At 43.7% G+C, this 26844-nt stretch overlaps 2 protein-coding genes across 3 annotated transcripts in view; both read right to left on the bottom strand.

Moving 5' to 3' along the window:
* The window catches only part of LOC142572491 (ovostatin-like), a 289668-nt gene that overhangs the window by 37867 nt on the left and 224957 nt on the right, over window positions 1-26844 (bottom strand). The window lies entirely within an intron of this gene.
* The window catches only part of LOC142572490 (spatacsin), a 103850-nt gene that overhangs the window by 54286 nt on the left and 22720 nt on the right, over window positions 1-26844 (bottom strand). The window contains exons 9-17 of one of the 2 annotated variants that reach the window (XM_075681646.1): window positions 23938-24120; window positions 19350-19549; window positions 16407-16624; window positions 13570-13726; window positions 11267-11467; window positions 8122-8210; window positions 6898-7101; window positions 5450-5612; window positions 727-893 (exon numbers count right to left, since the gene is read on the bottom strand). In XM_075681646.1, the coding sequence (XP_075537761.1) occupies window positions 727-893; window positions 5450-5612; window positions 6898-7101; window positions 8122-8210; window positions 11267-11467; window positions 13570-13726; window positions 16407-16624; window positions 19350-19549; window positions 23938-24120 (1582 nt within the window). Of the gene's footprint in view, window positions 1-726; window positions 894-5449; window positions 5625-6897; window positions 7102-8121; window positions 8211-11266; window positions 11468-13569; window positions 13727-16406; window positions 16625-19349; window positions 19550-23937; window positions 24121-26844 lie in introns of both variants that reach the window. The other variant, XM_075681645.1, reaches the window with a different exon arrangement.

The raw sequence follows: 26844 nt of genomic DNA, 5'->3' as shown, positions 1-26844 counted from the left end.
CCCTAGCTAACAAGCAAAAATTCATTGTTGAAGACAACCCTCCGAATACACTTGCACATAAAATGTAACATGCATGAGTTGAATTCACTTATTACAAAAACTTATATTCCATGTTATCATGAAACCTTGCCAACATATCACAAAGTAATAATGCTCTCAATGTTGCCTCATCAATAATACTTTGGTAGAGAGAAACCTACAGTTGAGCAGGCTGGTCAGTCATGCATCATTAGGTAAGAAACTGAGTACACCAAACAAGCATGCACAAAGAAGATAACTACGTTAGTCCACATTTTACATGTGTGCCTCATGCATTCTTCTTCTTTCTTCTGCTTGTTTGTTTAGTGCTATCACAGTTCCTCTACTGATACCTCAGTGTCATTGTACACTTCTAAGGTATCTTCATATGGTCCTGCACTTATTTCAACTATTCATGGCAAAAAGTTCAAATGAGAAACGTACATAAGCATTATACATATACATTTGGCATGCCATTTCTTTAAGATTAAAAAAAAAAGCTTATTCTGAGCCTATGCCACTTGGAATGCACATCTCAACTAAGCCTTTCACTAAAGAAATTCACCAACTAGGCTAAAGACTTTTTTTCCTTCTTCTTTTCCTCCCCCCCCCCCCCCTCCATCACAAGAACATAATCTGGCATGGCAAGATGTGAAAGCCCATTATAAATAAGTAATCACTACGTCTACAAAACAGAACAACAAGCACCTAGGGGACTGTTAGGAAACACAAGCCGTGCCATTCTGAGGTTCAGCCTGAAGTTCTGAGAGTCATTGCCCAGGAGTTCCGCAAAGGCAACACTTGAAGCCACCATCTTCATGTCATCTGTGTTTTGTTCAGCGAGTCTCCAGGCTCTATTGCAGGCACCTCGAATCCTGCAGCAGGAAGACGTGCAAATAGGCAGCATTAATTTTTTCTAATTTCATGCACTGATACAAATAAAATACTACAGCATTCTAGAACATTACAAGAACAGGAGGGAATATCCACCGCCACACATCAAGCTTAACAGAGAAGAAGCCGTCATACTGCACTGACTTCAGATTGGCAATTACCTCCACAGCACTCTACTACACGCAATATAACCCTCAACATTTACAAGACACTGCCAATATTGCAATACACCAAACATCCTTTACCACATGGTCTGGGAATGCAAAAAGAGCCTGCGGAGAACGCCTATCTAAGCAGCAACAGAATAACAGTAGGAGGCACAGCTGACAAGCCCAAAACCTGAGGACCAACTTCGGCTGGTGAACAGGTCCAAGGACACGGCTACCTGGAATAGGGTGGTCGCCCACCTTCGGGCATCAACAGCTTGGTCTCCGAAGTAAAGTTTATTCACTCATTTATGCACTGTTCTGAAAACAAGATCTTCTTAGATGACTTCACAAAGAGTTGGCATATATGGGATCTCATTACCTTGTAACCCCTTCCAGAGAAAAATGGTTGGTTAGGTGATTAGAAGATGTCACAGCAACACGCAAATGATATCACATGATAACTCTCCATGTCAAGAACATCTAGCAGCAGTGAGCAACTGACGATATAATAACAATAATAAAGAAAGCTGCAGTTTCGCCTGAAAAGTGAAGCATTCATTGTGATAGCAAGGTATTAGACAACACAAAGCAAGGCTCACAGTTTCATTGGAGTGAACATTTGTTTAAAATAAACAAATTGCAGTGAACATTCCCTTACTATTTACATTACCAAACATGGTGTCACGCGCGTACGGGCGAACATAAGCAGATCTCACTCGATGACCGTGAGCAGTCGCTATGACAACACTGGCACGATGAAGAGCAGCGGCAGCGACAAGCAGATTGCCCTTCGGGCTGCCTTGTGCTTCAACGTGAACTAGGGAACATTTATGAATTTATGAGGCTCTACTGCACGTTCTACTACACACTCGAGTAAGAACGCACTCGTGTAATAGCCACACTCTAAACTTGGCAGCCAACAATGAAAATTAATTAATTAATTGATTATGAAAGAGAAAAACTGGCATTTACCCGAATTGTAGCTCAAAGCATCAAATACCATTTATGCCAAACATCAGAATACCATTTGTCCTGGTCCCGGATTCAAGTTTGGACTTTGTAGCTTCGAGCTACAAGTCAGGTGGCTGCCAATTTTTCTCTTTCGTGTACTTTCCTCCGCCTTGCGGATTTCCGCACAACTGATTTGCCATTTTCAGTGTCTCAATACCTCAAGTTATCAATTAATTCACGCTCGCTCTGCAATTGGCTAGCCTCCTGGTTAGCTCAGATGGTAGAACGATCAACTTGGAAAGGTGTTGATCAAGGGTTCAAGTCCTGGACTAGGGCAAATTTTTCTTCAACTGCGAGGTTTTCTTTCCAAGAAACCTGTAAGGGTTGTCTTTCAGGTTGTGGGGTCTCTCCTCCCGTACTCTTGGGACAAAGAAACGACAACACAGTAGTGCAAACAATCACAAGGGCATTTATTGCACCTTTCATAGATCAATGTCTGCTAGCCGAGTTGCTATCCACAAAACATGCCGATGGGCGCGCGACAAATCTAGAAGTCCGACTCACCGTGAACGCATCGCAAGCGAATATGTTCGCCCCATGCTGGATCCCAACGCCTGGTCATTCGCGTGTACGGTCACGTGAATGGTGGCGCATTCCAAGGCGGCCACGCGAGGCGGTCTCGCAGAAGCATGGGTCGGAGGCGCGCGGGATGTCCATGCCGTTCACCGACCCGCCGGGGAAGAGACAGCCCGTCCTCCCCTGCGCCCCCAAGTAACCCTGCCGTGAGGCGGCGTTAGCAACGCAACACTCGCGCCATCTCTCGCACTGCGCCCCAACCACATCGACCGCCGCGGGCATCACGCAGGCCACGCGGCGAAGCCGGATTACAGGAGACGCGCCATGCAGGAAAAACATATCAGGGGACGCGCGAGAGTCGCGCATCCCCACATCTCCCCAACCTTAAATCACTACATATTCCGGCGAGACATGTGACACGGTCTAACATCAAACTGTGCTTCGCGAACAAGGTAGAACATTAAACAGTGGCCGCGCCGAGGAAATGTCTACGCTGTCCATAGCATGCGAGCCGACATTGTGCTTGGCTGCACCGCTGGCGTCCGCCAGTTACAGCGGCAGCTTTGCAGACTCGACAGCACGATGCCAGGCCAGGACCCTGGAGACGACGACGCAGTAGTCGGTACGAACAAGCGTCGCTCGCGCCGACGCGCCCTGCTGGGAAGAGCCGCCGTAGCTGTCGGTGACCGCCGGCTCTTTTGTCCGCCGCCGAGGGTTGTGAACTGGATGCAGGAGGCCGCCGAAGTCGCTGCGCCGAACTAGCCACAGCATCACCATCTCCCGGGGTGACTCGATCGCAGTCCGGGGCAGCAGCGCAGACGATGTGCAGGTGACAGCAAGCCAGGGGTGACTCCAATCACGCTGCGTACACTCAACACACTCGGCAAACGCTAAAGTAGTGCAAGGGAGAGGAATTATGCATGCGCATCGCCCACGTGGTACGATGTTCAACTCGGCCAGCAAAAGATCGGGCAGCTACTCAGATGCTAAGTTCACGTGAACGAAGCTCGCTTTCTTGAGTCGAACGAGTAATTTCAATTCATGCGAGGCTAACTTGAATGAGGGAAGCAACTTGCAACACCTCAACGCCACGGTCCACCAGGTTGTGTCCCTCCACGTGCGACAGGCAGCTTCGTAAAGCCTTAGGCCTAAAGCGTCGCTACCCTGACAACAACCGGCATCCAAAAACAACACCCAACATGAGCGCAAAACAGGCAGCCGCGAGGAGACGTCAGCTCTGTGAGGTGGTCCTACTCCGCTCGGTGCACACAGCATACGAGTTGACGGCGCCCACCGTCCTAGACGGTGTCGGAGCGCCCAGTGCCAGGCCGCAATACCAGTCAGCCCGTAGTGGCACCCGTGGCCCGCGGCCACCCGGCTCCCAGAGCCACGACTTCATCCAAGTCAAAGAGATAGAAGAAGCTATTTACATAAGAAATTCGGACCACCCACGAGGCTTCCGTACTCACTCGCTTCAGGCTTGCCACTGCTCCGCGGGCGCTCAGCCTCGTTCTCCCAGGATGCAGACCACGTGGCTCTCGTACCGACGAATGTCATTTTAAAAAAAAGCACTTGCGAAAAGGCTCAGCATGTTGACATGTTCAACCACACTACAGCCACCGTCGCCTCGCTCAAAAAAGCACGCCGCCAACGCTAGCGATCAAAATCCACGCTACCCCTACGCTTCGGTTCAAACAAAGGTCTCGAACGAAGCAAAACTGTTAAATCTATCGTCCGATGCCCCAAGTGCCCCACGTTGGGCGCCAGATGTCGGGTTCTCACACCCATCCCTTTTGACAAAGGAACGACAACACAATAGTGCAAACAATCACAAGGGCATTTATTGCACCTTTCATAGATCAATGCCTGCTAGCCGAGTTGCTATCAACAAAACATGCCGATCTATAAGTCCGACTCACCGCGAACGCATCGCGAGCGAATATGTTCGCCCCATGCTGGATCCCAACGCCTGGTCATTCGCGTGTACGGTCACGCGAATGGTGGCGCGTTCCAAGGCAGCCACGCGAGGCGGTCTCGCAGAAGCATGGGTCGGCGGCGCGCGGGATGTCCACGCCGTTCGCCGACCCGCCGGGGAAGAGCCAGCCCGTCCTCCCCTGCGCCCCCAAGTAATCCTGCCGTGAGATGGCGTTAGCAACGCAACACTCGCGCCATCTCTCGCACTGCGCCCCAACCACATCGACCGCCGCGGGCATCACGCAGGCCACGCGGCGAAGCCGGATTACAGGAGACGCGCCATGCGGGAAAAACATATCAGGGGACGCGCGAGAGTCGCGCATCCCCACAAGGTGGATGCCAATTTTTCTATTTCATGTACTTTCCTCCACCTTAAGGGCTCCACAGAATTAACTAAGTAATTAATTAAGCATGTAAGAAGAGCATGGGGAAAAAACTTGTCTGCTTTTTTTATTGCATCTTTGGACATTTTTGTGAAAATCTTCAAGCTTACACACATATCTAACACCATCGACGCCAGGGAGGATGACTGTATTCACAAGCATACTGCCAAACTGAGCACAAAGAGTGGTGACAATGATAGTGCTCAGAACTAGAACGGCGCCAGGTGAGTGGCGAGCATGCATCAACAAATAAATACATTCTGAAAACAATAGCATTCACTCTCTTGGTGCAACGAGATCACTGGGATTACACACAGCCTGAACAGGTTGAATTGAAATGGACTGCCCCCATGTAAAAGCTGCACCTTGTCAATATCGTGAAAAATAATTGTGGCCCTTGCACGATTGAATATGATACATTAACAAGAGCAAAGAGTGCAAGCCATTGCAAACTGGTGGGCCGAGGATCAAGTCGAAGAGGTAATCTTCCACTACTCAGCTCACCTTTTGTTGACGAGGCAGCCTTGCTGAAGTATCTCCTGAGCCAAAAACTTGAATGTTGCAGCACAAGGACGCCCCTTGTGGAGGTAATAGGTGTAGCCTAGCTCCTCCCGCAGGCCAAATTTATCTCGCAATGATGGTTGGGAAAAGTGGGGAAGTGAGGAACCTTCAGAGTCCACTTGAGGAATTGAGAAAGATATGAAAGTAATAATAAAATCAACTGCAACCGCTTGAGAAGGCTCTATTTCAAATTTTAGAAGTGAGGAGAGCGAAAAGAAATTTTAGAAAATGAGACATGGCTAAAACTGTTTTCTACAATGACAATGGCAAAGGTTTAACTTTCACACATGAGCTATCTACGGACGGTAAACTCCAGTTTTAGATTTGCAGCTATCCTTACAAACAGGTCACGCCTGTTGGATGTACTCGCCACGTGCACGTAAGGAACTTTTACTTGATGCGCCTGCACACTCAAAGATTGTGAAATGCGCCATTGCTTTGATGTGATGTGATTAATGAAATCGTGTCATCACACTATGAACCAGAGTTTCATTGCACAATTAAATAGGCTGCAGGCTGTGGGTTACCCAAGCATGGTGGTGATGTCAGTCTCTGAGGTATTGCTTCAGAAACTGAAAGGGAAGCGTCACAAAAGTAACTGTTATACAAAAGGCGAGGCCTGAAGTTGTGCTGTTTTGCCATAGAGTGGCTCACAATCAAAAGAATGTCGCTACTAGATAAATCCCAGTAGTGTTTTCTGCTCCTCAGAAACTGTCAATGTTGTGCAGCCGTATTTCAAAAACAAGTAAAAAAACCAGGCTGTGAAAAGATCCATGCAAAGGTTGTAGATTGCAGCGTCGGTGTGGTATATAAGATTCTGTTGTCATGTGGTAAAGTTTGTGGAGCAGTCAGGCCGCTGTGTTAACGGGCACCCTAGAGAACATGAGCGATCCATACCGACAGGCACAGGTTCCCATTTAGCCTAACACTGTAAAATATGCAAGTGCAAAGCTATGTTTCGTGGTACTACTATTTGAAAGAGCGCCATGATACCACCACCCGAGAATTATCAGAAGCTTTCTTCATACAGTCATTGGGGTCGCAGTGCACTAGTGTGTTTTCTTTAAGCTTGTAAAGCGCTGAATATGGTTTTCTTAATTCTGTCGCATGAGCGCGCTCTGGTGATCGGATTTTGGTGGTTCCTGCACATGGTGCTCACTGCGCATGTTCCTCTAGATTCTGCTCTCTATAAAGGAGTGACACAATAAAATGATGTCAGTTGAGAGTAGCGCCTTCTCCTGGTCGTCTTTCTTGTGTCCATTGTTTTGCGCTAAACAAAGTAGTTATGGATTCCCACCAACTAGCCAGCCAACGCATTGTGCAGCTTACCAATATTACCAATACCAGTACTTAAAAGCAAGTTTAAAATTAACACAACTTTGCACCCATACCTTGACAGACATTCGTAGACTGCCATGAAAAAAGGCCACTAGTTTCAAATGGCGTTCCTTTTTGAAGAAGGTGGTATAGCGAAATGTCTTCAGGGTCACTAGGTGTTGATGCCACAGCAAGGAAGGTAGCAGGATCCTCGTTGCCACCTTTCTTTGGTAGGCACTTTGCAAGGGCTACCATTGCACGCCGAGCTTTGAAAGCATCTGAAAAAAAATTGCAGCATGCTATAGACATTCAATTTAGACACTAAGCACAGTGTGCCCTAAACAAAGTTGAAAATCCTGGCCTCTTATGCTCACTTGGCGTGTAAAGTTTTGAAGTACACAGAGCTGCATCAAAGACTACAAAAATGATGTCAGATGGCATCTGCTTCATTATTCTTACCGCAAAAGCTCTCTAACATCATTTTTACAGGAATAGCAAAATTCATCAGTTTTGCATGCAAATAACACACCCAAATGGAACAAATGTTCACTTAAGTGCCTCATTAGCACACCATTAACTATTCACAAAGCTGTACTGTGAATCCATAATTACTTTGTTTTGCGCTAACAAAGTAATTATGGATTTGCACCAACTATCCCGCCAATGCATTGTGCTGAACTGAACTGTGATGTCTCCTGATCTCGAAATATACTCTCCAACAAAAGAACTGATCCGCAAACCCACATTTACAGTTGTTTCAAGAACAAGAGAGAAATACCATCTATTCGTGATAAGATGATTCACCCATTTTCTCTTAAAAGCTGAAATGTCTTGCTGCCACCTGTTTCAAATTGATAAGCATAACCAAAACTATTGATAGTCAAAACTATTGAAAAGCATAAAAACAGAATTAGTGTAAATAAGGTATTGCTTCTGGAATCCACAGACTGAAACAAGTTGGTAAACCAGTGTGGAGCAGTTTGTTTACCAATGGCAGATTGCAATTTAATAAACCTAAGCTCTTGCTGAGGGATTCCAGTGGCTAATCCAAGTTTACCAGAGAAAATCAACAGTAAGCTTCCCTTCCATGTAAAAAGTCAGCGTCTATTTGAACCAGTGGCGAAGGGTAATAGCAAAGTATTGTTTTTTATAGTGCTTGAGGCATGCAACTTAAAATTCAATGAACTTGCCAAATAAATGTCAAATGAGCAGAAAACACCATAAAGGCAAAGTTTTGCAGAAGAACATGAAATCCTGGCCATTGTTTATTGCCACATTAAAAAAATAGCAAAATTCACCATTTGGGTCTTCCATCCAGCACCAGTGTTCACGCAGAGCTGACACAAAGGAGCTGTTGCATCTGGGACACAAAGGTGGCAGTCCTTGGCTGAAAGAAATTGGAAAATAAAGCTACCATGCCAGCAAACACGGTATTTTGGACCTTATTCAATGCACCATGTACATTCAATGTTATTAGAATTTACATGTGTACAATTACACTATTCTGCACTTAGTACAGTTGGCGTTAAAAGTTTATGAGGCACAGGTTTCACAGAAAAGTTGTATTCCAGCTCAGTTTTTGCTTCCAGCCAGTAAATTAGATATCTAAATTCGAAGTTGCGTGCCCAGATCAAAGAAATATTAAGATTCTTCTAAGATCTTGTACTCTGTAAACTTTTGAATGTACATGATACCAGCCCTACTAGGAAGTGCCTATAAGTGAACACTTCGAATGCAATTTTTTTACAGCATATGTGACGAAGTTGTCATACTTTAAATGTCTTTATAACAGAACGCTTGGTACATACTTAATAGAGTAGGCACCCATTCATTTGAGTTCATTTCTTTTCGCTTAATTCAGTTTTATCAACAGTCCCAGTCAGAAAAGGTCTCAGGTGGTAGTAATGCATATTTATGGGGCACACTTTTCATGATTTCATTTCTAAAAATGGCATGGGTCACATAATTTCAGCCATGCCTACACATTCTTATCACGCAAGCATCCTTTCTGTCATAGTGGTCTGGGATTGGACCAAGAACTTAAACACACAGCCTGCACGCACAAGCCCTTATTCTGTTGAGATTTACCACTGAGAGTTATGAAGTTTATTGAGAAGAGTGCATTTCCCACTTCTATAATATGCGTTTGGTGGCCAAAGGCCAAATGGTGCTTGAACTGTCTATACATTCCATGCCTGCATCTTTATAGGGACCCTGAAACGATTTTGATGATTTTCTACAAACATACTGAATCGTTAGAGTAGGTCCTTCTGATCATTAATTGACACATCTAAGTGCTCCACGTAAAGCATGTAATTTATTTTAAGGTTTTAAAAATGCACATCACTGCCGATTGCAGCACACTGCTCGGCGGAATTTTCAGCCGCCCCTACCCATATGACGGAAATCACCCATATGACGTCAGTGGGGCGAGCTATCCGATTGGATGACCAGGATGCGTGATCGATAATTTTTCCAACTTTATGGTAAACAAATGAGGTTCGTAATAGTTCGAATGTTAGCTCACTTGTTTTTATAAAAAGAAAGTAACAAAAAGAATGCACAAGAACAATTTTTCAGTACATTTAAGCACTTCCGGCACACAGCAAGTGTCGTCTGCTTGTGTTACAACGTGATCCGTTCCTGACGAGAGCTCTGCTGGCTCCACCGTCAGTTTCAGCCTGTCTTTTCGCGAGCGCTATGGTTCGACTTTGTTGCGTTGTGGACTGCAAACGTAGCGACTAGCAATACGTCCAGCTGCGACATCGTGTCTTTCTGCAAGCTAGTAGACGAGCGGACTGGCTGCAGCGCATCGGACTGCCGCTATCCGAACGGTGCCAGGATTTGCGCGATTGCGGCCGTCACTTTACACCGGAAGATTACTAACGCAATAGCGTTTCGCGAGTCCGGTATTAGGGCAAACGCAAGCGCAAGGGGACAGGGCCTGACCGCTTGACTGTGCCGTTTAACGGGTGAGCAGAAGCGCGAATGTGAATGGTCTGCACGGTGCAGCCACCTGGTGGCATAGAGCTCAACCACACACAGTAGCAGTAACCAAACGTATTCTTCTTTGCTGGTGGTGTAAATTTTTCGCAGGAGTGTAATCATCAACACATTGTTTTTGCAGATGTTTAAAATGTTTTCCACTTGGTGAGAACACTTGGCACAGTCCAGCCACTTGTTGGCTGTGTGCAGACCGATCAGGCCGCTCACGTACGTCTACACTAAAGTTCCTTCATCAGCTTGAGTTTACGCCTACGGCCATCTGCCGAAACACCCAGCTTGCTTGTGGTTACCGGAATACCAGACACGGTCGGCGCTACGACAGAATGCCCACAACGCACGCTGCTTCGATAGCCCTCGCTTGGGGTCAACGGCCAAGCGGCTAGCAGAGAGGTTTCGCGCGGGCGGGGGCGGGCTCCAAAACAACTGGAAGTGGACTATGTGACGTCGCATCATGACGCAGAACCAGTGAAGGCGGAGCTTAGCCCCGATCGTTCGGCGAACAAGTTGAGGAGAAAAAGCGTGGCTAGGGAGGAGGGCAACTTGTAATAGCTTGTAGCTCCATTAATATGTAACGCTTCACTTAAATTGTGGTGCGAATGTTCTACTTAAGCTGTAGCCTACGCATCTACAAAATTTGTCCGAACCGTTTCAGGGGCCCTTTAAGCATGTCGTTATAGTCTGCGGCTTCAGCTAGTTATCATATAACATATGCAATGGCACAAAACAAACAAGGAAATAAAGACACATAGAATGTACACCACGAGCACCTGCGGTTAATCTATATTGAAGGATGCGCATAGAAGAGTCATGTCTCTTTGTGTCCTCCTTTATTTCATAGCCCTGCATAAAATTAAGCATATTTGTATACGTCAATGAGTGCTAAACATATCAAGTTATCAGCTACCATGAAGAAGAAAAGTGTATGTCGGCATATGCTGCCTGAAATCATGCCAATCTAAGCCAGTGACATGGTTAGTCACCTGTGTGTTGCCATAGCCTAGGCATTAATACTCCGATATTGAGAACTAATCTCAAGAAGACCACTGATACAACAGCCAAATTTTGCTCCCGAGGTGAGATGAAGGGTTGATAAAGTCTACAACACCACACAATTCTCGCGAAGGGGGCAGATGGGTCAGAAATTGTTACCCATCTGAATCTGAATCAGGCATGCTTGTCATGTTCGATCATGATGTATTCCCATTCCATTCTGATACCAGAAGTATGCAGGAGGTGTAGTAACACATTGTTTCTGCAGTGAAACTGACGGAGAAGAGTCAGGTTGTGGACCTGGTACTCCAAGCCTCCCCAATTTCTTTGCCTCATTTCCATTCGAAGCCAGCATGCCTCTCATGAAGAAGTCATTCATGCGTGCACTCTTCCGTACATGGAAGAAAAAAACCGAGAAAATAAAACTATCTCTTCATTTATGCGTACCAGAGGTCCCCCAAGAAAAGGTACAGCAAGTGGTACAGCTTGTGCTGGAGGCAGTAGTGAACCATACGGTGCACAAAGTCTTCTGGTGTGATGGCACCATGTGGCGAAGCCGCCAGCTGAGACGGGCGTAAACCAGCTTCACCCAGGAGAGCAAGAAGTGCCTCAAAATCTTCCAGTGTGTCCTCGTCCACATGGCCTTCCCTGAAAATGTGTCAGGAGAGAAATATTACACACATAGTCAAAGTTTATTGCATTACAAAACGTTACATACTTGTGACGCAGAGCAAGCTGTGAACTGCTGCCACTACAATATTAGCAGCTGCTTGTGCAATGGTGAAATGGCAGAATATGACTGTGGGAAACAACATGGAATTTCTGCCCTTGGGACTTCCCTTCAAGTTGGCATTAGCCAGCTCGCAATTTTAACAATGGCACCGGCCAAGATATGATGGCACTGTGACAACACTGCCGCAATGTTTACCAAGTATCTGACAATGAGATAAAAAGTGACCTAAAATTATAACACCCACAAGTCATGCATAACCAGAGTAAAATAGTTGGTCGGAATATAACATTTAAATTTGTGTTTTGCTACTACAGTCATTCATGAACTATTTACGGATTTTCCATGTGCTCACTTGATGTGCTCTGCAAATGCTTCTCATCCAGTCAATCCTTTTTTTTTTATTGTGTGTCGAATTCATTTTCTTTCTTTTTTGTTACTCCTATTTTTGTCATTGTAAAAAACAGAGGTTATCAGAACCTCTGTCAACTGCTCAAGCGGCACCCCAAAATGTCATCACCAGGATCAGCCAGTCACCATGGCAGTATGGGAGAGAAAGACACAAGAATACCTTCATTATATGCAATATTCACTTTAAGCATAAGCACCGATATCTGGGGGAAAACAAGTTGCAATCAGGTCTATGTGAAAGAAACGAAGGCGTCATGCATACAGCAGAACAGCAAATGGCCTCTGAATTTTGATGGCCTGTCAGTGGCTTTGATGTGCTGATGCATGGCATGGAAACAACAATATATAACATACATGCACCTTGCACTACCACCAATAGGAAATGGCGCAATTGGTGTGGTCGCAAGGGAATGGCACGTTGACTTGCTGGCTTCAGCCGAGCCAAGCTGCTGGCCAAAATGCAAAACACACCCATTGAAAATGTGCCATTTCAAGTTGCTTTTGATGAATAATCGGCAGCTGATCTTTCATATGTGGGAGGGGCCACACGCTATCCCAAACTCCACTACTATGGCCATCAGTCTAGCCGGTAAATCTTACTCTCAATCACTGATGAGGTCTATATGTATGAGCATACTGACAGTGAGCTTCCCGCGACAACTTGTCACCAGCCAATTCACCAACATATTTTCGCTACAGCTATACTCTAACTAGGCTGTTAGGCCTAAGCAACACTGGTTTGTTCAGAGTTAGTAACTGAAGTTGCAGTTTGCTGTTGAGTCGACGTGGTGACAATTTCGCTCGCAGCCACTTTGTTTGCAACACTGCACACACGGATAATGAAGAAACTGAGCGGCACACCACGCGGAATCCAAAATTTCTGTTGCCGTTATACAACCTGATTCTAGGGGCAGGTGGCAGCGCCACTGTGAAGTCTGAATAATCATCACCCACGTCCCAAAAATCAGCCGCCTGAAAAATCAGTCAGCGACTGTACTTGATATTTCCTCTACCAGAATACGTATATTGAGCCTTATACAAACACTCGCCATAACCATTACAACATAGAATCCTGTATTTTCGGTTTTGTTATAGCAGAACAATATTCCATTAAAATAAAGCTTGACCAACAAAATGTTAAACTTACTCCGTTGTATCTGCATTTGTTATATCAAGGTCTGACTGCCTGTTATACCACCTATGAAATTGAAACTCAACAGATTGTTATTTCAGACTATCTCTACAGCCTCAGCAGCACAGGCACAGACACCCACTGCTATTTCATAGCACTATCAGTATCAGTATCACAAACCTCTCCAGTCTTGTGTAAGTCACAGTGATAGCTATGGTCCTCATCAGACCCTTATTTGTACTTATGTACTGTGTAGTAAATCTGTGATCATCTTATAATGACATGATTAATCTGTGAGAACCCAGCACGCACCACTGCACTTGCACATTAAAACAGCCAAACATGGATGATGACGGCCAACACCTGTCGTTTCACGTGAGTCTAATGGCCTAAGACAGTCATTGCAGTAAACAGTGGAGCACTACAGGTACAGATGACTCTGTTTCAGTGTAAAACCGACAATGTCCCCTTTCTCACCTCGCCAAAGCTCCAAGCAGCTGCCGACGAATGTGCACCATGCAGCCAGCCTCCTCCACAGCCTCGCATGGCAATGGGTTGGCTAGTGCTTTTTCAAGCAGCCCGTACTCCAAAAAAAGGCGCCAGGAGTCATTACCAGGCCCGAGGTGAACATTGTCTACAGAAAAAAATGACCATCCATAATTACTCACGAATGTGGACTCAGTGGAACAAATACCTTGTTCACAGAATTTTGACACAAGCGGAACAAAACCAACCCTTTTCACCTTTCTTTGTCTGTAACCATCTGTGCAAAAGTAACAGACCCCTGCAGCTAAAAAATGAATAACAATAACATAATGCTCTTATTACTTTTTTTACGAAGTAATCAATGAACAGGCCCGCACGAGTGACACAAGAGAACCGTACCACCAGATGATGCACAAATGAAGATCATTATATTGGAGGGTGTTTCTTAATTCTGAATGCACATGCATAAATGTGGTATCTGGAACTAGTTGGTCACGCATAGTGAATGCATTCGACGGCACTAAAAATGGGGACATATGGCACACATGTTGCATCTTTTTTTTCCCTGTGGAAGACGATGACACAAACACAAAAGCAGCATCTGTGTCATCTCCTTTTACTTCTTTGTGTTCAGTTTTTATGCGCTGCCCCCCTCAGTATTCAATATGATCACATACCAACTTGCTCAACTACTGACTTTACTTATCAGATTGTGCATGGTGTCTGGCATATTCACTTAAAATTTAAAGAAACCAAACATTAGGCCAAATTTATTTTCGGAAATTCAGTTTTGATACTAATAAAAAAAAGCCAGTTGTCCAACACAATTTGGCTCCCAAGGAAAAGAAAGATCAGGGATTATTTTAAAAATTTCGGTACACTCATTCACATGAGTAATACATAAGAACTATACCTTCACTAATTACTGTTGTGAAAGCAGGAACTATTTCTAATTTGAAAACGCACTTAAACAGTTTCAAAACCTTTCAATAAGCCACATTTGCCCAATGTACTTTTATAGCTACAGATTATGCAATAAGAATTTTAAAAAGAGGAAGAGTGCATACTCAATTTTGTAAGGAATGTATACATAGTGTATACATGCCTTACTTTGTGCATTGTGTACATGCCATACAGGAATGTATACAATGTATATATGCTAGTTTACATGGCCAGTAAACAAGCATGATTAATTTCTGTTACCCTTCACCAAGCAAACTCGCCGATGTGAAGTGTTGTGGTATTCATATAATCAAACTGTCACTCATATCAGGAGGCATGATATCTACAGTCTGTCTGATATCTACTACAAACAAAACATCTGAAGTAACTGAAATCAGTGTAACAGAATAGAAATTCAATAGAATAGACAAAAGAACAACGGCTTCTCTAAGATCAAGAACTTTTATAGCCACAAGTACCATGTATATCTTACTACTACATAAACTTTACAGGCAACACCAGCTACAGTTGATGCCCATTAGTTCAACCTCAACTAATTTGACTTTTCTCTTCCTTCGAATGCAGTGAAAAGTCCTGGTGAGAAACAATGAAAACAACAAACAATGAAAGGAAGGCTCGCTTAGTTTGAACATGAAAGCACATAGTTTCAGTTAATTCAACCACCACTGGGCACTCCCTCATGCACGTAGCGGTTACTATAAGTAGCAGATGATGCTATTGGTTCTCAAGGCAATGACAGTGAAGGCAGCAACTTGTGCTGTAGTGACGACATGAGGACTTGCATCATGTCCAAGGCAATGTCTCTTTTGACGACTCTGTCAATAATGCCGACGATAATGTTGAGGTATGTGCGCCGCTGACCAATGACAACTTGTACAGTTAATGTAATACTAACATAGTCTGTTGATGACGACACACTAATTCAGGATAAAGGAGATCTGAATCTGTTCATTTTGCCGCTGCTTTTTCATTCAACCTTTTGGATAATTCGACAAAAACTTGTGGTTCCGCACAGATCGAATTAACAGACTTTACAAGCGTCCTGGAACACATTTTATAGCAGCTGAGCAACATGCTGGAATGAATATGACGCACTTCAAGGAATATACCTGCAAAAATTTTTTTTTCAGAGGGCCTGATATGAATGGCTATATATTAAGTGCAATGTTTACTTTCCCCATTGCCCCTCTACTCATCAGTTACTCTCTGCTGGGAAGGCGCTGATAGCAGTGACCTGCCACTTGCACCTTTCTTTTCTTCTTTCCATGGCATGCCTAAGGTAATTCTTTGATGCTGGCATCTGCCAAAAGTGCCCTAGAGTGATAAAGTCATATAACGAGCAGGATGCATTAAATGCCGCTCTCCCATTTCAAGAAAATCTAGAAGAGTGTGCAAGCATGTGCCTAATAGTGGCCAACCATGGCCATCACATTCTATGTAGTGTCATTGCTGACGTTTCATAGGACATAAAAGAGTGTGAACCTTAAATGTCACAGAAGAGAGCAAGCATTCTAACAGGGAGTTTTAAAAATATAACACACCTAAGCGTCTTTGTCCAGCAAAATTCTTACATCTTGCTTGCATCCTTTTCTACTCCTTTTGTGTTCTTTTGTGCACCCAACAGTTTGTGTCCCCTAAGTTCGGGTGCGCAAAACCTAAAGTTCTTTGTTTTGCGAAATTGTAGATTACGTAATACAGACAGTGGAACAATATTTGGTTCGCATGCTCATGGCAGCATTGTCTAGAAATTAGAAAATTTGTTTTACTGCCACTGGCATGTTCAAAAAGCCTTTCAATGCTCCTTTAACAAGAGTGAGAGGGGAATAAACAAATAATAATTAAAGAAAAAGTTGGCATTCACAAACCTTGGGATGCAAGCACTGCATGGCCTTCTGTTAACACCCTGTCAATGGTATCAGAGTCCCAATACTTGAGCCAGGATGGTGCAAATCGACAGTAAGGCGCCATTACGCCATGGTTTGTTGCCATGTCCCAGTGGTGGGTTATGTCTGGTAGCTGGCAAGGTTTCACAGTGGTGACAACTCGTTTTGATCCATATGGTTGTTTGTGCTTTGCAGTGGCCCTGAACATGATGCAGAAGAAACCAAGCTCCCAATCCATGAAGGTTCCAAAACAACATCTCCAACACAGACAATTGTACCATTCTGCAGACATTGCTTTCAGAAAGCTGTAAGAACGTCTCTGCACAGGAGAGTACTGTAATGAGTTCTGTGACCCTCCACCAAGCAAGCTCACTGATGTGAAGTGCGATCGTATTCATAGAATCAAACAATCACTCACATTAGGAGGCATGATATCTAAAGTGCAGTACAAACAAAATATCTGAAATAACTGAAATCACTGTACCAGAATAGAAATTCTGTTACACTGATTTCAAGTAACAGTTCCTGTAAGACAGCAGTGCATTCATTTGGGCAAGCTGGTCATGTTTCACACATAAGGAAATATATTATACGTAGTACTGCATTTGAAAGCTACTAAAGAAAATGCAGAAAGAGACATGAGAAAACAGAAGACATGAAGAAGAACAGAACAAATTTCCATTTGAAGCAGAGGATCAAAGGAAGTGAAATGTGTAGAGAGAATGTGGATGAAATAGAAAACACAAGAGGAAAAAAGTAATGTCAGAATGTTTGGCTATGCACTATTGTGCATGCCTGTTGAAGGAGCCACTCTTCTTTAACAAATTACTTTTCCTATTTTGTTTTTCTAGCATCGCCAGTACTTTCTGGTGAGTACAACATTCCTTAAGTTATGTGAAGTAGCTGGTAGTTTCTTATTTTAGGCTGTTTTGTTATCCGACTAGTTTACTGCCTTGTGGAGAAATAAAGTAAAAAAGAAAAAAAGAAAACTATTTTAGATTAGGAGCGTTGAGACCATCCATCACATGCATATATATATATATATATATATATATATATATATATATATATATATATATATATATATATATATATATATATATATATATATATATATATATGGTAGGTGAAGCAAAATTCTTCAGGCTATTTTTTCAACGTAGAGAACTTGAGCGATGCTACAACGTAAACAGAACTAGTATTTAATCTCGACAGTTTCGAGTGGTGGACCGACCATCAGGGTCTACAAGAAAATGGCAGTTCAGCACTGATAACGAAGACAGCAGACCGGGTGCCCGGTCGTTCTCAGATACATCAAACCGAAAGGGACAGTTGTGACAGTGATTGACTTTTTCTAGGAGCTTTGACAGATTTACGGCTGCCTCAGTGGCAACGATGCAGGGCAAAAGGAAGGCAGAGTCCCATTTATATAGGGCAAGGAGGTCTGTGAAAAGAAAGAAAAAAAAAAGAAACAGGAAGCAAAAGAGGAGGAAGGAGACATAAGTTGGAGAATGGAAGGGGGGCAGAGAGTAGCGGCAGCTAGGTTCCCGTTGACACGAGGCAAGGAGGGAGAAAACGGTCGCTGCGCAGCACCAGTGCGTGTGCCGCCGTTGTAGCGGGATAGAGGGCAGGTTGAATAGGGCGACGGGGAGAACAATAAAGAAGGGGCCCAGAAGGAAGACAGAAGAGCGGGAACTTGTGGAAAGTAACACAGTGTCACAGTACAGATATACAAGCCCATTCCGACAACTTTGTGGTCCAGCTGAGGTGCAGGAAAAAAATTTCTAAAAAGAATACACAAGAGGAGTTCGCAGCAAAGCCAGTATGTCCCCGAGCTTAGTTTTAGGGAGCTGCATTAAGGAGCCTCCATGCGGTGCAATTTCGAATGTGTGCGGCCGGTGTGCGGCGAAATACATTCCAATTAACGAAAGTTTGATGCCATTAAATAATGCATATGCCTGCCAGAAACGAAGGACAAGTCCAAATTATCTGATTTTTTAAATTAATGAGGATCAAATTAACGAGGTTTTACTGTACAAGTTTGCATCCCCTAATGCAAGTACACACGCTCCTAGTGCAGTCAATGTGCAGTCATGGCTATGTTTGCATTTCCTAAAATGTAATATCAAAAACAAAAGGCCAAATAAAAGAAAACCTTTCAAAAAACCATACTAAGTTGACATGCCATAAGGGTGTGGACACGAAGCAAAAGATGTATTCGTAACATGCGTGAGTGGCAATAGAAGCTGAGCCTAGAAAGTTGAGCATCTGGCATGGCATGTTGCTGTAATCAAGCATTATGATGCACGGTTTGTCACCCTCAAGCTGAGAGAAGAATGTGAACGTTCACTGCGCAATGCTGCCACAAGATTAAAGGTCATGATGGCCCCACCACGTTCAATGTTTGACACCTAGGTGGTTATACTAAGGCTTTCTTGACCAGTCTCGGCTTAATCCCTCCTGTAAGTTCTTGTACATCACGGGAGTAACAATACTTTTTTGGGGCACTAACATTTATTTCGAGCCAGTCGCCCAGAGGACACAAGGACACAAGCACACATTCAGTTGCGCACATGCGTAGTGCTGCCACCTCTATATTTTGCGTACACAAGCTGCCAGTGTCCCTTAATCTAAAACTCTTTAAATACACTCTCTGGTCTAGAGCATTAGTGACCATACTAGGTCTCAAGTGACAGTAATAGCATGAAAAAAAATTAGGGACAATATTTTATAATGATCCAATTTCTTTCCATTATTCTTGCTCTTGGTGTCATTAGATAACATGACACAATACTGCCTTTAACTGCCAGGATCAGCCACTCAGCACAACATAAAATAAGAGAAGCATAAAACTGAATGAAAACAATTGTACCAGAATGCATTCCCACATTTTAACCACAAACCCCTGGATATTCACTGACTCACCGGTGCCGTGTGGCAGCTGAGCAAGCCCAGGACTTGTTATCACAAAATATGGCATCAATACTGTCGCATTTCTCCAAAAGATGAGTTTCATCGCTGCTCAAAACACCTGCGCTTGACAGCTCTTCTTTTAGCAGCCTAGTAATACTACGATTCTGGCAAAGCATCAGCATCTCTTTCAACTTCTCTGTACTTGAATATCCCTGCATGTGACAAAAAAAAGACATGTTAAGAAATAAGGGCAGCAGGTGGTGTGAACCTACCACAAAGTAAAGAGCAGGACTTCACCTGCAATAAAAATGAGAGCAGACCCTCCTCGTTCAATGACATAACCAAGGAACTGATTGAGAAATTGATAACGCTTGTTATGTCAGAAAATTGTATTTTACGTCGCAGTTACTTGATGTACATTCTAACCTAGAGCACCAATGTGCAATGAGAGGGGAACAAAAAGTTTGGAGGACGCTTAAGCTTCGCCTTTAAGAATCATTCAAAGATCCCTGGCTGCTTCTCATGCTTCCAGGCAGCTGCAGCTTATGTAATCGTTATGTTTTCCTGGAAACATTGGCAGCGAACGCTATGCACGAAGGCAAGCTTTCTGGTTCTTTTGTTCTTTTGTGTTTGAGTTTCCATGTAACAGAGTTGTGTTTTTTCGTATATTCATATTACAATCCGACGCTATCACATCTGTAGGTTGTGTGTGTAAGTTGTACTTTATTAATTTTCTGACACATTTTACTTTGAGAAATTCAATTAGTTGAGTAACGCCTATGCACCACGTGAAGGGCCTGTGTGGATTGGGATGCATGGTTAGGGATGATTTTTCTCATACGGACATTGCCACTGACGCCAACACTGACACAATAGTGTTAAGGGGCCCTTAACGCTATCGCATTAGAAATGAGATCTTGTCACCCAAGCTGCCTTAAAATTGTATTGAAAAGTACTTAAATCTTTCTTATGGCTCATTACGCTTTCTTTTCCTCGTGAAGATCCTTGAATGTGCTTCCAAAGACACAATAAAATGATAAATCCTCACACACACAGGAGAGCCCCACCATCGCAGTGTGCGCCTGGAATCTTTATGCATCATTACTTCCTTAGAACAGGCCAGCAAAGTGTCCTGCGATTTTTAAAGCTCATCGAATTCAATTGTACGTGTGTTGTGCCAGGAAAAGTTATGTTGAATATTACTTGGCACTAGCTGAGTCTATACTTCAATCCTTCTGTCTGTAAAAAAAAATCACATTATGTCACCACAAGTTTAAGAGGAGGGTTTGGTTCAGCCCAACTCTGCCTTCCCCATTTAAATGCATGTGAACAGTAAAAATTACCTCATTAAAGCTGCTGAATCAATCTGAATTAAATTTGTTGCATTTAAAACAGAAAGCCAAATTTCAACAACTGTCTGAAGTAGACGTTTGATTTAGGGTCTTTTTACTTTTGCAAATATTGTCAAACATCAGCAAGTTTAAAAAAAACTGAAGCAGAATATTTATATATCTGTAGCTGTACATCAAAAACAGATGCAGTTTTGTAAACTGCATTTGGTTGAGTATCTGAGGTGGAAAAATGTAATGTATAAGTTTACAGCTCACAAGAAATTGTTACAATATATACGAGGGTTTTTCAAAAGCCTTATTCACAAGTAAAATTAGGATACAGTTAAACCTCGATATAACAGACTTCAACATAATGAAATCCTCAATATAGAGAAGTATAACTTTTTATAACCTCTTGTTCATAGACCACCATGTATTTAGACCTCAATGTAATGATATATATATATATGCGATTTCGATGTAATTAAATTTCACTTCTGAAGCAAAAGAATGTTGAGACAATAAATGGAAACTTCCGGGGACGTAGATGGTCAAATGACTAAATTACATACAGCTGCTTGCAAACACGCCTCTCAAATTGCGCGCGATGTGACAAGAGCGACCGCTGAAGTGAAGCCTCATCATGTTCCATATGAAGTCTAAGTGCGATAAGATCCTATCCACCCCACGCATTTTGTGCTTTAGGTGCGAGTGAAAGTGTGCAAGGGTGAGAAAGAAAGATGGTGGCTTCACTAATGAGTGCCGCCTCCCTGCGCAAACAAATGGAAAGAGGGGGTGCGGAGCGAGCTCGTGGTAAAGCGATCAAGCGCACAAAAGGGGGCAGAGTGGGGAGCAAGTTGCTGTGCGTTTGGGTTTCTGGCGTGCATTTTGGTTTTGGGTTTTCATCGTGGCTGCGCATGGCTGTACGCACAGCTGAGCGCATACACAGCTATGCACCCTCCTTTAGAGGTAATCTGCTGCATGCGCAAAGAGTGGGTGTGCCGAGAGAGACAGCATGGCATCACGTAAGCTGTCTTCCCGCGCATTAATATTGAAGGTTGTGTAATCTCGAGTTTCGGTAACCCGTTGGAGCGAGGGGCAGACAAAGCATTCGCTCCCCGCTGCCGGCGCTTTTCATCATAGCATCATCCGAGTGTGAGCGACGCTATCAGCCACGGGGGCAGAGTGCGTGCAAAAGCGTGGCTGGCTTCGCTTAATTCATGCCGCCTATGTGAAGATGTCGACGTGGCATGAAACCATATCATTCGTTGCCGACTCCCAAATTCACCAGAATAAATTGTTTTCGCATTCAAATTTGCTTTCTTCGATTGCCCGATAACTTGGAAAGTTCTACGGCCCCTTTCCATGTAAAAAAAATAGATCGGCAACTATCGGTACTATTTGCATAAAAGGTCATCTTCAATACTACAAAATTTTTAGTTAACAATGCAAATTACCGATTTTACCTACTTCGTTATATTGAGGATTAACTGTAGTACTTCAGACGCGTGTATAATACAGATGTCTCACTAGCTTCAGTTTACAGAATTATGATGCTATTTTCTTTATTATTATTATTCCTGAGTTACATATTTCCTGATGCTTCTTCTTGTCAACTTTGCAATTTTCAAGAGTTCTTAAAAATTGATGGCCTCAATAAAAAATCTGCTGCCAACAACCAGTAGATTCTAACTAAAGAAACCTTATCAAATTTGGTGCATTAGATGCTGAAGAAAATTATTTCTCTGTTCCCATGAATTTAGAAAGGATCTCCTGAAGTAAAACCTTTCAAGAGCCTCAAGGTCTGAAGGCTGCTCCCAGGGTGGAAGTATTAAAACCAAGTTGAGTGCCAAGCCATACGAGCAACACATAGCTACCTATGAGCCACACACTGTGGTGTCTCCAGGAAGGGGGATCATTGAATTACTGGTCTATTTGATCCATCATCCAATTAATTGATTTATAAGGTATAATCAACTTCAGCATCATAATTATCAGCCTTTATGCACACTGTAGGACAAAGGCCTCTCCCAGTGATCTCTCATTACCCCTGTCTTCCGTAGGCTAACTCTATCGAATGCTCACAAATTTCCTATACCGCACTTCCTAGTACATAGCAGGCAACACTACAAAAACTACGTAAAGAGTGTGGCCATAAAAGTCTTATTTCGTGTGTTTCACAATACAGTTTGAAATTTGCAATGTCTTCTACTGAATCATTGCTTTGTATATAACGACTACAACTCGTGGACATCAGGCTACATTAAATTACATATTATTTGACGTAATAGTTCTGCGGAAACCCGCAAGGTGGAGAGAAGTAATTCATAAAGGGAAAGTCAGACATCCACCCATTTATAGAAATAGCTACAAAGGAAACCCATATGGGTTCCTCGAAAGAAAAGCCTCGCAGTTGAAGAAAAATTCGTCCTGGTCCGGGACTCGAATCCGGGACCACAGCCTTTCCGGGGCAGCCACTCTACCATCTGAGCTAACCATCTGAGTTACTACTAGCCACCATCTCTTAATGTTACAGCTATCAATTTTTGTTCCATCGCTCATTGTACAGTCCTTAACTTCTAAAGCTTCTTGTTGCCCTCAGAGTTTCAGCCACAGAAGTTACTACTGGTAGACTGCGATGGTCATACACTTTTTTTCTGAAGAATAACAGTAAGCTGCCGGTGATGACTTGGAAGTGCCTCTGTACATGTTCCAACACATATTTATTTGCCTGGAAATTTCTTTCCCGTGATCTCTGTCCACTGTGACTACTTGGCTTAGATACAAATCTACTCCAGTACTAAAGTACTAATACTAATGTAATCCTGAACTCTTGTTCTTTTGTCAGGCTAGTGAGCATTACCTTAGTCTTCTACACATTAACCCTCAAGTGTACCCTTAGACATTGCTGGTTAAAGTCCTCAACCATTTGTTACAACTTGTCTCCAGCATTGCAGAACAGCTCAATACAGTCTGCAAACCACAGGCTGCTAAGATATTGCACATCAATCCTCACACCCAACTGTTCCCAGTCTAACAGCCTGAATGTGTCTGCCAAGCATGTGGTGAACAGCACAGGAAACTGCTGAGAGTTAGTGAGGTTATACTAGTTCAGGTGCAAACAAATCAGTAAGGCCTAGCGAGCATCAAGGGGACACCCCCTCTCCCTGTTGGCCCTCCCTGCTGCAGCATTTTCCCACTAACCCTACTCATGAATCTCATGTGCATAAGGCAGTGATCACAATATGGACAGCACAGGGAAACCTCACCACATTGCCAAGGACAAGGTCAGCCTTGGCAAAGTCCTTGCTGCTCAGGCACTGCAGGGCTTCATGCTCTGCCACTTCTTGAAAGGACTTCATGAGATGTGCCTTCCTCATCTTACCACGACGCAACAGGTGGTATTGGCCTTCAGGCACATTTCCATTTCGAACACACTTCAGCATCACCTCCTGTGTCAAGGCAAAACCATGTTTCAAGACAAACGTAATGAGCAAATCGCAGCATGCTGCTAGACAGCACACACAAGGAACACCACACTGAGAGAAACCAGGACAATAGAGGAACAAAGCATGAACATCTATGCAAGGAAAATAATGAGAAAACAGTGCTGAAACATATATTTCCGATTTTTCACTTGAGCAGAAAGGTCACTGAGCCAAGTTGCCTTCATATAGTGTTTGGGCTGATGATATTCCAACAGGAAGAGGGAAGTGATATGGACACACATTTACATGCCAAGTAGGAGCACAATGTTCTGCACAGGCAAAGCTAAACTGCAAAGCAAATTAACATTTTTTACTAAAGAAAGCATACATTTCCTTTTCCTTTTGAACAAGGCTGCACACAGGGCCCAGATGGTCACACATTATTCAGTATTAAACGTGCTGCTTTGTAGCTCAAGGCAAAAGAGGCAAAATATTGTGATGAGATACTCTATACAGAGCATAAAGCAGGTGAAATTTTCTATTATGTTTTTATGATATGCCATACCAAAATGCCAATCATAATGTTAAAAGTTGAATTGCACCCCACGAAGCAATTGCAAATGCTGACAAGAAGAGAAAAAAAAAATACAGTAGAAACTCAATAATTCAACCCTTGTTAATTCAGAAAATCGGATCACTTGGACTTGTCCTCTGGTCCCGGCAGGTGTACATATTATTTTATAGAATCAAACTATCGTTAATTTGGCCATATTTGGCTGCATAATCATTAATTCAGATAACTCCCACAGCTCAGCAAATGTGGAGTGCCGTAAATGTTTGATGCAAAAGGGAAAAAGTGGCGTTAGTGTTAAACTGAAACGAAGCAGCGGAGTCCATATCGCCATAGTTATAAAAAATTGTACATAAACTACAGGAATGCGTGAACAGTGGCGTAGCAACAGGGGGGGCCGGGGGGCCGTGGGCCCCGGGTGCAAGGGGCCAGTGGAGAGGTGGGGGGTGTCATATGCGTCTGAAGACACCCGGAACTTGTTGATATTCTCGCCTTCCTCGACTACAGCTAGGGCGGGGGGGGGGGGGAGTAGACAGAAGACCTATGGACCCCGGGTGCCAGACGACCTAGCTACGCCACTGTGCGTGAATGCTCCATGCCTATTCATGAATTTATAACCTTCATTCTTGCACTTACCACTGCGCATAACACCAAACTGGCCGCATGGTGTCAAAACTGCATACTCGCCATCCATAATTGCGTCTATAGTAACCACGGTTTCATCCACAATCAAGATCAAGAGCGCCGGCTACATTACGAAGAATGAGTGATCTGTTAGTGACTAGCTCACTGGTGAAATAAAAAAATAACCAGGATGTGCGCATGAAGATGCAGGCTGCTGAGGAAGTCGCAAGGCCTTCACTACTGTGAGAACTAATCAGTCACGAGATGACAAGAATCATGGCTTCCGCACTGCTTTAGTGCAAAATAAAAACAGGATTTGCCGATTCATTCAGTAAATAAAAGCATGTTTATGTAGTAGGTATTTGCTTATTGTTTTTCTATATATCCTCAATAATTCGAGATTCTGTTAATTCGGACATTTTTTTTAGGTTCTGTGAAATCTGAATTAGCAAGATTTTACTCTAGGTGGAATACATTTGAAATGGAACTATTATCTCAACAGAGTGTGACAGTTGTGGGGATGGAGGTGTGCCACGACACCTTTGTGCGGGCATTTAACTATTCTGTCGTCCTTATGCCTCTTCCCTTTCCACTTGCGACGGTTGTCGGTGGTGGCCTTGGCCACAGACCGTTTTGTGGGGGTGGTGCTCATGCTGGCGGATGCGGCACAACCGACTGCGGTCGGCAGAGTGAGCTTGAGGGAAGTCTTTCCGGGACAGCACTGGCTACAACACAATTTCCTCTCATCCACCAGCCCCTTTGTTAGAGTCTCAGGCTTGGGCTCGTCTACGGTGCCTTTGCACGTACGAAGAGCGCATAACTTGCGTTGATCCTTTTCCGAATGCTAAGCTGAAGAACGATGGCTAGTGCTCGCGTGTGGTTGTAATGTGCTGAGCTGCACTTATTGGAAGCCCAAGCTGACAGAGGCTGCCTGAGCTCTCGCAAATGGTCCCAGTGGTTATTGTGAGAGCAAGCAGCATAGCCGCTAGGACTTTTCCTAGTGACGTGTTATGGGAAGCCCCTTGATTCCCATGCCAGCCCGGGACTGAGTGTTTTTGCAGTGTTGGGTGTCGCCGGAGACAAATAAATGGCTTCCGCTAACTTAAGGCAACACTGTGTTTTCTTGTGTGTGTGTAGCACTCGATGCCCCACTTTTGTAGCCTGAGCACTCGTGCAGCAGCACAAAGGCTACAAGAGGTGATGGCTGCTGTGGCCCCATGGCTCGCAAAGCTCGAATCCGTGGTGGTCAGTATTCTGTGGAAAACCAGACCCCCACATAGTGCAAGTTGGAAAATTGTTCTGTCTCTCATAGATGCTTCACCTAACAGTCACTCTGAAAAGAGCATGACAGCACTAGTGCCTCCAGCACCAGTCTTACATTGTGAAGAAAACACAGAATAAGTTACCACTACTGTCTCGCCAGGCCCCTACGACATCTGCCAAAGATCTGCTATGTTTATCATAAAAAAGACAATAAAAAGGAACAAACTGAAAAACCAAACCGATCACCATTTGTCCTGCCATTGCTCCACAATACACACCATGACATTCGT

This window comes from Dermacentor variabilis, chromosome 2 (assembly GCF_050947875.1).
Source record: "Dermacentor variabilis isolate Ectoservices chromosome 2, ASM5094787v1, whole genome shotgun sequence".
NCBI classification, from domain to species: domain Eukaryota; kingdom Metazoa; phylum Arthropoda; class Arachnida; order Ixodida; family Ixodidae; genus Dermacentor; species Dermacentor variabilis.
Note: the sequence above shows the minus strand (reverse complement) of the source record. Positions and strands in the feature narration are given on the sequence as shown.